This window comes from Vanessa cardui, chromosome 5 (assembly GCF_905220365.1).
Source record: "Vanessa cardui chromosome 5, ilVanCard2.1, whole genome shotgun sequence".
Taxonomy (NCBI): Eukaryota; Metazoa; Arthropoda; class Insecta; order Lepidoptera; family Nymphalidae; genus Vanessa; species Vanessa cardui.
Window position 1 is genome coordinate 12602256 of NC_061127.1, and position 12578 is coordinate 12614833.

Sequence of the window (12578 nt, forward strand, 5' to 3'; positions counted from 1 at the left end):
CCTTATCCAAAAATTAGACATTGTCCACCATTCAGGTGACCACGGTAAATGAAAAAAAATCGATCCATTTCTACCAGTACTCTAAACAACGTACCTACACATCATAATTATCTTTATATACTATGCAATTGTATGTAAATTAATCCCTGAACGTTTGAACCGATTTCGTTTAAAAAATTTGTGTTTCAATTTTGATTGGTCCCATAGATGTTGCTGCGATCGAAAATTAAATTAAATTCTTATTTCACCCGGACGTAGTTAGAACAGGCAGCTAGTATTCCTATAAAACTTTTACTCGTGAGTGAAAGCCTTTTCTATGTTGCTAGCTATGTAATAAGCTGTAACGTTAATTTTTTTTATTAATACATATTATTCTTGAAACACCTATATTCGTTTTGTTTTTTTTTTATGTAGTAGTAAATACTAAATTATTAATGTGTATTTGTTTATAATATTTAATAAGAATACGATTATTATTTTTTAATTCAATAATACTTGAAAAGTACTTAATAAATCCAAATATAACTAAAAGCGAACACCCGCGTCGGTTATTTTTAAATTGCCCGCTCAACACATTTGGACATTATTATTCCGTCCATCTGCGCCCTAACAGTCGTCCAAAGAGTTCGTAATTTCGTTTACAAATTGTAGTTCGTGATCTGTATACCTAATTTAAAATATTTCGATTTCAGTCTTGACCTAGTTTTCGTTTTTTTTTTTTTATTTAGACTACCGAGGATTCGACCATGTGAGGTAGGTACGTGTAATTATAGTTTCTATGGTGATGAGTGAAAACGCGCAGACCGCTCGATCGTTACTATGTTTGTTTTCCGAGAAGTGTACCAAGATGAAACGATCGGACAAGGTCAGTTTTATAAAGATAAACCTTGCAACTTGTTATTTATTAGCAGTTAGTCTGATTACCCAGTTAAAAGTTAATAATTTCATCAACATACTATAAATAATTACAGAATTAATAATATCTGTAAAATTTACAAAGAAATATGTTATGTGTTTGAGCGCGATTTTTCTTGAAATCCATTTTATAGTTAAAATATTTTTGTATGTATTTAATTAAACAAACAGAATCATGTTCATTTATATTTGTTTAAAATTTTTATAATGGTAGTTACTTTGTTCTTAATCTTGTAAGCTGCTGTGAAATGTTTTCTCACAAAAGTTTTATTAAACCGCGTTATCTTAAATATTGTAACTGACACTGCGGCGTGAATCGCCAGTTACCAACACGGGTCATTGACACTCTCTACTTGATATAAAGGAATGTTGCCTAGGTATCGAGTGTAAATACACTTTTGGGACTTTCAGCAGACTTGTCGCTGCAATTTGTACGTTATTCCATATCTTGGAATTTTTCTCGGTAATATATTACAATATATTTTATTTATACTTTTTATTGTAATTCATACTTGTGTAATTGCTTATGAATTACATTTTTTATATATTAAACTGTTTTGACGATTCAACCTTTAAGACTATATCTCCTGATTCAACTCTTTTTTTCAATCAAAATGTAATTAGTTATGTAGTCTTTATAACATACATTTTTTTTTATTTATTGAGTTTATGTAGGCGAAGCTGTATCCGGTAATTTATGTATCTCCCTTTTAGTGAACTCAGTGTCAGCTTATTTGATTAAGTGTTTAAATTAGAATATTAGTTGGACTTTTATTGATCAATACAAATGCACTTAAAGGGAAGATACGAAACTATTAAGAGCGTAATTGTTTTTAATTCGATTCGGCTTATGGTTGATTAAAAAAAATCATGTGCATTTTAAATTAACCAAAGTCTATTATTATTATTGAATACAGAAGCCATGAGACGGGAAGTATAATTGACAAATGTAATGCCGGTGCCACACTAACGTTGCAGTCTAGCAACAGTCATAAAATATAATAATTTCCATATCTTATAATAGTAATACCGACCGGGACAATAAATATCTATCTTTTTTTCCTTTCATTTTTATGATAGAAGAAGTGCAAAAGGGTAAATTGATAGTAAATAGTATGTAAGTATACATTACCAAGGTACCCCCAACCTTTGGAAGTAAGTTGTCCTATGGTTATTACGCTAATTGAGTCACCCTTCAAACCGGATTACCACAATACAAAGTATATCTGTTGAGTGGGTGGTAACTCGTACCTACCTAGACGGGCTTGTACAAAGCCCTATCACCAAGTGAGCCTTATAATTGATTACATGGATTGCGCGTTTTAAGGGAAAATTGAATTTAATTTGTGAAAGAGAAAATTTTCTCTTTAAAATTTTGTAATTAATTATTATTATCGCCAACACTTAGCCTACTCTTTTACTTTTTTTTGTGTTCGTTCAGTAAAATAAGATGATAAAAATGTAAATAAAGTTTCGTTTGAATATTATCACAAATGTCTGGCTTCGATCTTACAATGTTACGTCGTCGGTACTCGTACAAGTAGGTATGACTCAACTACGTAGTTAGATTGCGTTTCGATTAGCGCTGCAAGAAATAACTTCACACAAACTGCTATTGTAGCTGTTAAAGATGACATCATGGGAATCGGGCTCCTTGGATGACTCGTTACGTTTTTTGCGAAATTAAGCTTTTTAAATTAGGTTCTATAAGAAACAGACACTACCTACTTGTTTTTGTTTTTCATTTTTAAAATTAGAATAGTGTATGTCTTACGTTTTAATTTTAGTTGTTATTTATTGTGGTTCGAATTTCGATTATAATTTTTTTTTTTTTTTAATCTAGAACGAGATCAACAGCCAGTATGAGCGCGTGTCGACGAGCTCTCAGCGATACAGCACGCTCGCCGACGTCACGCTCAGTCCCATACACACATCGCGTAACGTGACGCAGGACAGGTGCGATCTACTTGTTCATATTTATTTTATGACCGCATATTACTAACTTAGTTGAGTAATCGATTTATTTTAATATCATGATAAAATTGTTTGTAATAACTAGAGCCGAGATGTCTCAGTGGTTGGAACACGGGTCTTAACCGATGATTGCGGGTTCGAATCCAAGCAATCACCAATGAATTTTCATGTGCCTAATTTGTTTATTTTAATTAATATATAAAAACATTGCGAGGAAACCTGCATATCCACCCCCAATCTTTCTCGAAGGATGTCTTAACTTGGTGCTACTAATAATAACTAATAAATAATTTAATTTATTAGAAAAACTTTAATACATATAATTACATATATAATACATATAATGAAATAAATAAATATGAGACAACATCACATACATTACTCTGATCCCAATGTAAGTAGCTGTAGCACTTGTGTTATGGAAATCAGAAGTAACGACGGTACCACAAACACCCAGACACAAGACAACATAGAAAACTAATAGTAATCTACATCGACTTGGCCGGGAATCGAACCCGAGACCTCAGAGTGGCGTACCCATGAAAACCGGTGTACACACCACTCGACCATGGAAGTCGTCATATATATCGTAAATAATAACTTTTTTATTACATAAAGAAACTTCTTAATGTTATTATAGAAATAATGTGTTTTATTTGCCTATTGATAAATGCTCTATTTTTATCATCATTATCATTACACACTATAAAACAAAGTCGCTTACCGCTGTCTGTCCTTATGTAAGCGGGTTTTTTAATAGATAGATTGATTCAAGAAATTTTGTATGTATAATACATGCACGATTTAGTAGAGATACATTAATAATTTTAGAGGTTTCTAAATCGATGTAAATAAACACATTTTTGCACTTACATCGCAAACCCTACGAGATAGATCCAAATTACAGTATTGAACACATTACAAAGGTCTTCAAAAAAGTCAGACATTCTCTGGTATATTTTGTATCAGCATTGCACCCGTGCGAAGAGGGGGCGGGTCGCAAGTATTAAATAAAATGAATTTTAAATACTTAATGGAAGATTATAATTATATTGTATATGATAAAAAGTAAAGTATTATACCTAATTTTTTTTTTAAAGAGAAACGTACAATATAAATAATATTCCATGAGTATTATTATAATTGTTTTATAAACCTGACGAAGAAACATTTAAACAGACTTACGATGACGAATTTCACTAACGAAATTTCGATAAGGCAGATGTTTAACAAACTTTTGCAGCTGACTGTACAAATATTTAAACAAAAACGGTTGAACACCGGCTGCCAGCCGTTATGATAATAATAATATCAGGAGAATGTATATTAAGAGCTAAGGACTGGTTTTGACACTTAAAATATGTTAATATGCTTCGACGTATATAAAATAATACGTCAAGTTTATTTTTTAATAAGCGTTTTGCAAAGCATTTCCATTGTAGGAGTAGATGTGTCCGCCCCCTTACTAATGCAAGTATATCGTGTTAATTGTACTAGACAAAGGGCTTCTCTATTGGAAAAGAGTTAATTCCCCCCCACTCGACAAACCTTTTTGTTTCTAGCTGGAAGAGAGAAATACGCGTTTCCCCACTTTCTGTCTTTTCAGCGGACGCTACAGGATCGCTTTCGTATGCTACTGTGACGCCCTGACGTTCAACCCGCCTATGCGAGCCTTCAATTTCTAGGGATTTCCGGGGTCCACTCCACCAACCCTGATTGGTGGTTTCGTTACGACGTTTTATTCATAAAACGTAGAATAAAATATAGATACAAAATAATCCCATAACATCCATCGTGTTCAATGGTGTTTTTGCGGATTTGAATTCGTAATCCGCAGTTACCAATGTACTCAAAGAACTAAACCATAATATGTGCTCACTAAATATAGTTAGCATACATTACCAAATACGAACACAATAATGTCGTTATCATTTCCTCGTACAAACCTACGCGATCAAACCTTCGGGTAATCTTGAACGTTGTTTAATTTAGCGTAAGGTTAGCCACGTTAGTGTATTCTGGCGGTGCTCCAAGTTATATTGCACTCAGCGTATCGCACGTGCTCTTTCTACAATAAATGTTCTCTTAGGTATGTCCTTCCTTCTCTCACCTCATTAATTCGAGATCGACGCAATTATGAAACCACTGTGTTCCATGCATGGAACAACAATGGAAGTTGAGGAATAACCGCCTAAAACTTGTCCTCAAAGTAGTAGAGACCTTAGTCCAACTGTGGGATATTTTCTAGATAGGGATTAGGGATATTATTTTTTAGATAGGGATGCCTTGTTTAATGAAATAAATAACAATACTTTATTAAAAGACTGTTCCTGTAGTTCAGGTGTTTATTAATCTTGCAATTTAGTGTGATTAAAGGACCAACGTTGAAATGCCATACCTTATCATCCTGACTTAATATTATAAGTATGAGAAAGTAGATTACTTTGTTACCTATTCACGTCTTAACTAATTAAATAATCTTGAAATATTGTACCCATCTTGTCATGGGTAGAGAAAAATATTTAGAGGCATTTACTAGCCTAAAGGCTTCTCTAGCTCTCGCACTAGGGGCTAACAATTAATATATACCACATTTGTTTTTCGTAGGTCGACCCGTTTCAGCAGTCCGGCGTACAGCGCTTGCTCAACGGACAGCTCGTTCGCGGAGCAAGCCCTGGCCGACACGAGCGCGCTCCTGGACCGCGAGCCGACCACCGAGCATCTCCCCTACCGACTTTACAAGATGGCCGGCGAGTATTGGAAGTGAGTCCAAATTTAAAATCGGTCTATATATCATAAATATAAAATCTAGTCACACAACAGATTCGTGTATTGGTATACATTACAACACGCACACACAAATTACGGGCGAATTTGTATTTTTCTTTTGATTTTTAAAAAAAGTGGTAAACTAATTAGTACTAGGTGCAGAATAGCCCGTTACGGTAGCATGGGAAAGCGATTCCGTGGCGCCCGTTGAAATTATGTAAAGCGTACCGCTGGTTTTTTAGTGGGTATTCCGATGTTGTCTGTCTGTTTCCACGGGGGGTAATTTGCAGAATAGCTGGTACCCAGGTTTAGCACGGTCGACAATATTGTAAAAGAAATGTAACGTAGAAATTAACAGATTTTTTTTATTTAATTCCACAACTGCCCAATTGCCCAGCAAAATTAGCGTAAAATGTCAATACGTCGCAAGCAGTTATTGATACTTCAACATTAGTTTTGATGTTTGACATCAGAATAACTGACGAATTTAGTTGCCTTACAACAAGAAATTTGCTTAAAAAGTTTGCATTCTATGATTACTGAAACCATAGTGATAAGCTTATAGAGATAATTTGTATTGCCCTATTATAGTGCATTTAATGATGACCTTGTACGCCGAACATATGAACCGTGTTCATTCACGAGGTCGCGTGGTTCGGCCTTAGTTTTCCTCCTGGATGGATGACCTTGAGACAAAAAAAAATTGCAAAACTGCAAAACGAGTTATTGCAGATGCAAGCGCACCAATTATATTGAAACATCTGCCATACATGTTTCATTAAATGAATAATTCTAAGGTAAAGTTCGATTCGATCTTACAATGAAAAAAACCTTGTTCCAAATTCAAAATAATTACTCCAATCAATTAGTTCTTTTCATATGCTGTCGAAATTACTGTTCTAAATTTAAATTTGAAACAATTATCCGTCGAGAAATATTTTGCGATGTTTTTTTATCTTTCGACATTTTGGTGCAGAATACCTGATGTTATCTCATTGAAGCGTAAATGGCCTTAAACTTATTTAAGTAATGATATGTCAGTGTCGTGCGATATAAAAACATGAAGAATGAAAGTGAATTTAATTAAGACGCTCACGATATATGGCTTGTACTGAGAATAGATACGAGCCGCCCCGACCTTGCAGGGTTTTATATTCATTTAGATTACACCCTGGAGGCCAATTCTACTAAAACTTTATCGGTTATGTTTTCGATTCAACTTCGACTATTCTTTATAATAAATAACTACAGTTAATGCGTAACTGACGACCACTCCTTATTTAAATCAGTTACAATACGGTCGAATTTATATTCCAATTCATCTTTCTCCGAAACTAAATAGTGGCGTTTGTATAGCCTATTTCAATGGAAGGAAAAAAGTTAAACAAAACTTCTATGTACTAATAACTCAGCTAAATTGTGCTCTACTAAGAGTTCATAATTAATATATACATATATATGCAATCCGATATCAATTTCGTCGACGTTCATAACGCCAATTTTTCGCAAATAAATAGTGAACATCATAAATTAATCAAGCTCTCGACCAATGCGTTAATTTGCTGTCAAATGTTGTTTTGTTTTTTTTTCCTCTTATAGTAGGAATAAAGAATAGAATAGGTTAGCGGCTGAATTGCAACATTAGTTTCGATTGGATAGCGATAAACGCGTCAATATAGCTCTTATATAATAAATTAAAACAGATCAAAAAACTATTTTTAATTTTAAATAGTCACGACCTTGCTGATAACGTTTAACAGGTTATTAAGTTCACAATGGCGCGTTCTTCTTAAATGTTAAATGACAGCAAAGAAATTTGTATTTAATCAAACAACCACTAACTAATGTTCATAAGAATGGCTTTATATGTACGTATGCATATAATTTGAAGATTTTGTGTTGGAAATAGCTTTTTTCTTTTTTTATATTTTTAGCAAGTCAGTAGTCGCCAATTTTTAGGCAGAAGTAAAAACTTATTCTATTTGTATTATAAATAAAGTTTTAGAAATTTTTGTAGTGCAGCATTTAGCAAATCAGTTCGTCTGTTTATCTCGCCGTCGATTGAAATAATGCTTATAAAACGTTGATGTATTTTATGTTTGTAAGAAAAATGAAAAGGAGTTTTATAGAACAGTGTAACTACAGCCGCAAAATACATAACATCTTAGTTCCCATGGTTGGTTTCGATGAAAGAATTGGTTGTAATATCATACGGGGCGCCAATGTCTTAGGATAGCGTTGACCACTTATCATAATGTAACACATATTCCCAGTCGATGTTCTTAAAAAAAAAAACCATAATGTCTTAAAATAGTTCAACCGTAACGTTAATTAAGTTAATTTGCTTTTATGCAAATGTAAGTTCAAAATTTCATTTCAATTTTAGTGTTTGAATTTTAAAAAACCTTTGTTAAAAATTATGAAACAAAGTTCCCTGACCCCGGCTGTCCGTCTGCATGTTCGCGACAATCGCCATAATTACTGAACGGATTTTCATGCGGTTTTCACTAATAGACAGAGAGATTAATGATGAAGGTTTAAGTATATCATTAATTTGTTAAAGCTTCTGTGTAAATAAGTTGATATAGAAAAACAATTGTTAATCGCTTTAAAATTAAAAAAATTGCATGTAAATTGTAATTAAGTATAAATGCAATATTAGTTTATCGTATATTACCTAAAATCGGTGTAATTGGGTGTTTAGTGTAGTTGAATTTTAGAATTATTGGAATTGTAAAATATATTTGATGTGTCGTATAAATCGTATGTAATTGTTACCAATTTATTTTTTTGCTTCTGGGTGTTTTTTTATTACGTATTTAGGAATAAATTATTGGCCATAATGTCCGATTTACAGTTTATTAATTAAAATTTAAGATATCTTTTTTATGAATTTCGCCACAATAAATATATTTATTCAAATGCACAAGGAATTAAGAGTCTAATATAGGCCTAAAAACTCCTGCGTGTTATAACTAAAGTAACTAGGAAAAGTCTGAGAAAACACGGACGAATGGTAACCCCAAGTTCAATCAACTTAACTGTAGTTTGTATTAATAATTATAATATTATTCTGATCACGGTCCGAGTTGATTAATATGCCATTTTTACGCGTGACACTTCAAATGTACACAGATAATAAAACCGCTATAGTTGCGATAAAAAATAATCTGCTAAAAGTATTTAATCCTAAATAATCACAACTTTATAAATTATTAAGTATGTATTTCGTTCATAGTTTTATATTGTTTAAAGTATTTAATGTGTTCGACTTACGACAACCAATATGAACGCAAATAATTAGAGAAAGAATTTGAACGTGGCTTCAAATCCGGACGAACCATACTGAATTAAGAACACATTTAATTACAGTCGTTATATACAAATTTCAAATAGTTATACAAATAAATTTTTAAGTTAGAAATATTCTAAATTTGACGTTCTTTATTTTTATATTCACGTTATCCTGGCATAACACAAAATGTTTTGTTCCAAAAAAAAGTATAACCTTTGTAATATTAACTAATAATTAATATTTCAAAATAAAAAAGGAGACATGTACAATTTTAATATTTTTAGTATTTTATTAATTATTTATAAAAAAAAATGAATACTTAAATCCTACTTAAATGTTTATTTTAAATTTTAATTAATATTAGTTGAGGGTACTTAAATAATATCGTAAACAGACACGTCAATTGTAGTTATTTGCGTAATAGTTAAAGTGAATGACTAGAAATATGCCGTTTGACAATATTATGTTTTAATTTGAATTTTTAATATATTTTATTTATTTTTAATTTTTAAATATGGATAATGTAATCAAAGTTGTAAATGTTGAAACGATCGAAGAGGTATTTGTCTTAGGGTAAGTATTTCACCAATCGGCCAATTGTATTTTCTGTTTTATTTGTTTTGTTTTTTTATTGTGTTCGCTAAATAATTGAAATTATGGAATTTAATCATAATTGTTATCGTAATATTGAAACATACACAATAACATTTTCTGCGTATCTCCGCTAAGTTGTTTCAAACCATTCAACGGATTTTGATGTGTTTTTCACTAAAAGAAGGAACGATAAACAAGTGTTTTGTCCATAAAACTACCGAAACTTTAAGAATTCAATGTACTAAAAAAATAAATGTCTTAAAAATATTTACGAAAAATGTCACTTGGTCTAAGTGACATTTTTCGTAATCTAATAGGTATAATTGTAACTGTAGAAGATACTAAAATGTCGTTTGCTGAATAAGCCTGATAACTGCTGTAACAATAAAATGTTGACCTTGACAGTGAGAGTTATCAAAATCACTATGGATAAATTTTAATCCATCTTTTGCTATAAAATATTAAATATTTCTCGTATTAATAAAATAATATTTTAAGTATTTTCTTGCGAAGAACATTTTCCACTTTCTATATTAATAAGTTGCCATGCAAATCCAGGTCGGGTCGCTTTGTATTAGATGAATTATATGTATAAATAGTGCAGCATTTAATGAATCATTTAAAAGCTAAGTTAACGAAATCAATAAATATAAACAATGACTAGTCACTGAAGTGTTCTAACCGCTAAGTTCCAATTGGTTGAAATTAAAACGAAAGCACCAAAACGTATCCCAAACGCACAGCGTTGGAAATAAGTTCAGTTCTATATTTGCGTTTGCGCAGCAAATGTCAAACGATTGTCGAACAAAGTTTCTGTGGTTGATAATATGGATGATGTTTGTGCTTAATATTTTTGAGTTTATTTTACGTGTGGTGTTGATCTTATCATGAATACAATCATCAGGTACTTTGTTGATACTTCTATCTGAATTGTATTTTCAAGGAGTTTCTTCTTTACTTTAGTAAGATTGTTTTAATTCCTTACGCTATATCAATTTGGAGTGAAAAATAAAATCTAATATAATAATTATACAGTACAGTACATGATATATGAAAAGCAAAACGTCATCTATATTTGCCAAAAATATTCAGTATATTTTCCAAATCTTTCGAAATTTCTTCAGATTATAATAAAAGTAGAAAACTCGTTTTATTTTAAATGTATTTTTATATAGTTGCTATTACAATATAAACTGCTATGCTCTCTATGCTGGCTACGTTATAAATGTCGTGTTATAAGAAAAGTTCTAAGTATAGATGTTGGAATAGTCACAAAGCGAGAGAAGATCGGAAATTAATAGTCTGTGTGAAGATACAAGATTCAAAGAGAAGAAGTCTGCACTGTTTTGTTTATTATAAATAAATGTAAGGGGTAGAGTCGGGAGGCCAATAGTTGGTTAACACGTTAATCGCAACCGAAAATTGCTGAATCAAATTCAATCGCCGCTAAATTATCATCTGCTTCATTTTTGTTTTATGCCAAAATTGCTATGTTATATGAATTCATGAATCTTCAAATCTTCCCGAGGGAACGCGTCTTTTGCCCAGTAAAGAGACATTTTCCAAAGAACCAAAATAGTCTGCAAACTTTTTTTTTTAAGATGAATATTTATCTGTGTACATACCACTCACTCAATCAGATATTTTACCTACAAACAGAAAGGCAATGGTGAATTGTTTTAATCTATCAAAACTATTCATAGTTAATCATTATAATTGTATAGATACAAAAATCTTAAAAGCATATCAATTTAAAACCAGATAATAATTTTGTAATACATATTTTTATTATCTATTATAGATTATGTATACATTATTTTAAAATATAAAAAAAAAATAAAAATGTCAGATTGGGCCACGTCTCCCAAGAAGACGACAAGATTGATTTCCAGCGAAGATCTGCTGATGTTTATTATAAAATATAAAACGCCAAAATGTTTTATATAAAATGTGAAAAAAGGCAGGGGCATCTGCGAGTCTGTGGATGTAGTAAATTACATTAAAAAAAAATATAATAATAATTTTGTAATATATTTTCCAGCAAATACCCAAAAACGGACTACACGTACTCGCCGCTGTCCCGCGACAGAGTGGAGCTGGCTCCGGGTCAGGTCGCGGTTCCGAATATGTCGCGGCGGTCGCTGTCGCAGTTCCGCATACAGGGACCGAACACCGTCGACGAGCCGGACATACCGGCCACCTCCGTTTGGAAGACCAGCACGCTACGGAAGAGATTCACTGTGAGTAAATTGTTTAAGAACACATTATTATCATATCATCATTACGTAATATAAAATAAAGGCAGAGGTGCCTGTCTATATATGCTTAGATCTTTAAAATTGTGAGTAAATTGTTTAAGAACACATTATTATCATATCATCATTACATAATATAAAATAAAGGCAGAGGTGCCTGTCTATATGGACTTATCTTTAAAATTACCCAACGGTTTTTTTAATATACCGCTCTCTGTCCCTACATATGCTTAGATCTTTAAAATTACGGATTTTGATGCGGTCGATTTTTAAAAGACAGAGTGATTCGAGAGGAAATTCTTTGTATATAACACATTGACAATATAATAAAGAAACACTGATAATCTTAGATTTTTCTAATGTGATGTCATAAATAAACAAATCTTTAGAATATTTAATATCAGTGTAACACCCGTGCGAAATCAGGGCGGGTCGCAAGTTATTACTAATCAAAAGTAACTACGCCTGACTTAGGTATCGTCTTACAACAACAAACAACAACAGCCTGTAAATTCCCACTGCTGGGCTAAAGGCCTCCTCTCCCTTTGAGGAGAAGGTTTGGAACATATTCCACCACGCTGTTCCAATGCGGGTTGGTGGAATACACATGTGGCAGAATTTCTATGAAATTTGTCACATGCAGGTTTCCTCACGATGTTTTCCTTCACCGCTGAGCACGAGATGAATTATAAAGACAAATTAAGCACCCGCATTCATCGGTTAAGATGCACGCGTTCTAACCACTGGACCATCTCGACTCGTCGTCGTCGGCCGTA

At 32.3% G+C, this 12578-nt stretch overlaps 1 protein-coding gene across 1 annotated transcript in view; it reads left to right on the top strand.

Annotated features, from left to right (window-relative positions):
- The window catches only part of LOC124529947 (klaroid protein-like), a 28196-nt gene that overhangs the window by 6726 nt on the left and 8892 nt on the right, over window positions 1-12578 (top strand). Inside the window, exons 3-5 of the mRNA XM_047103898.1 lie at window positions 2759-2871; window positions 5497-5652; window positions 11589-11787. Of these exons, the coding sequence (XP_046959854.1) occupies window positions 2759-2871; window positions 5497-5652; window positions 11589-11787 (468 nt within the window). The remainder of the gene's footprint in view (window positions 1-2758; window positions 2872-5496; window positions 5653-11588; window positions 11788-12578) is intronic.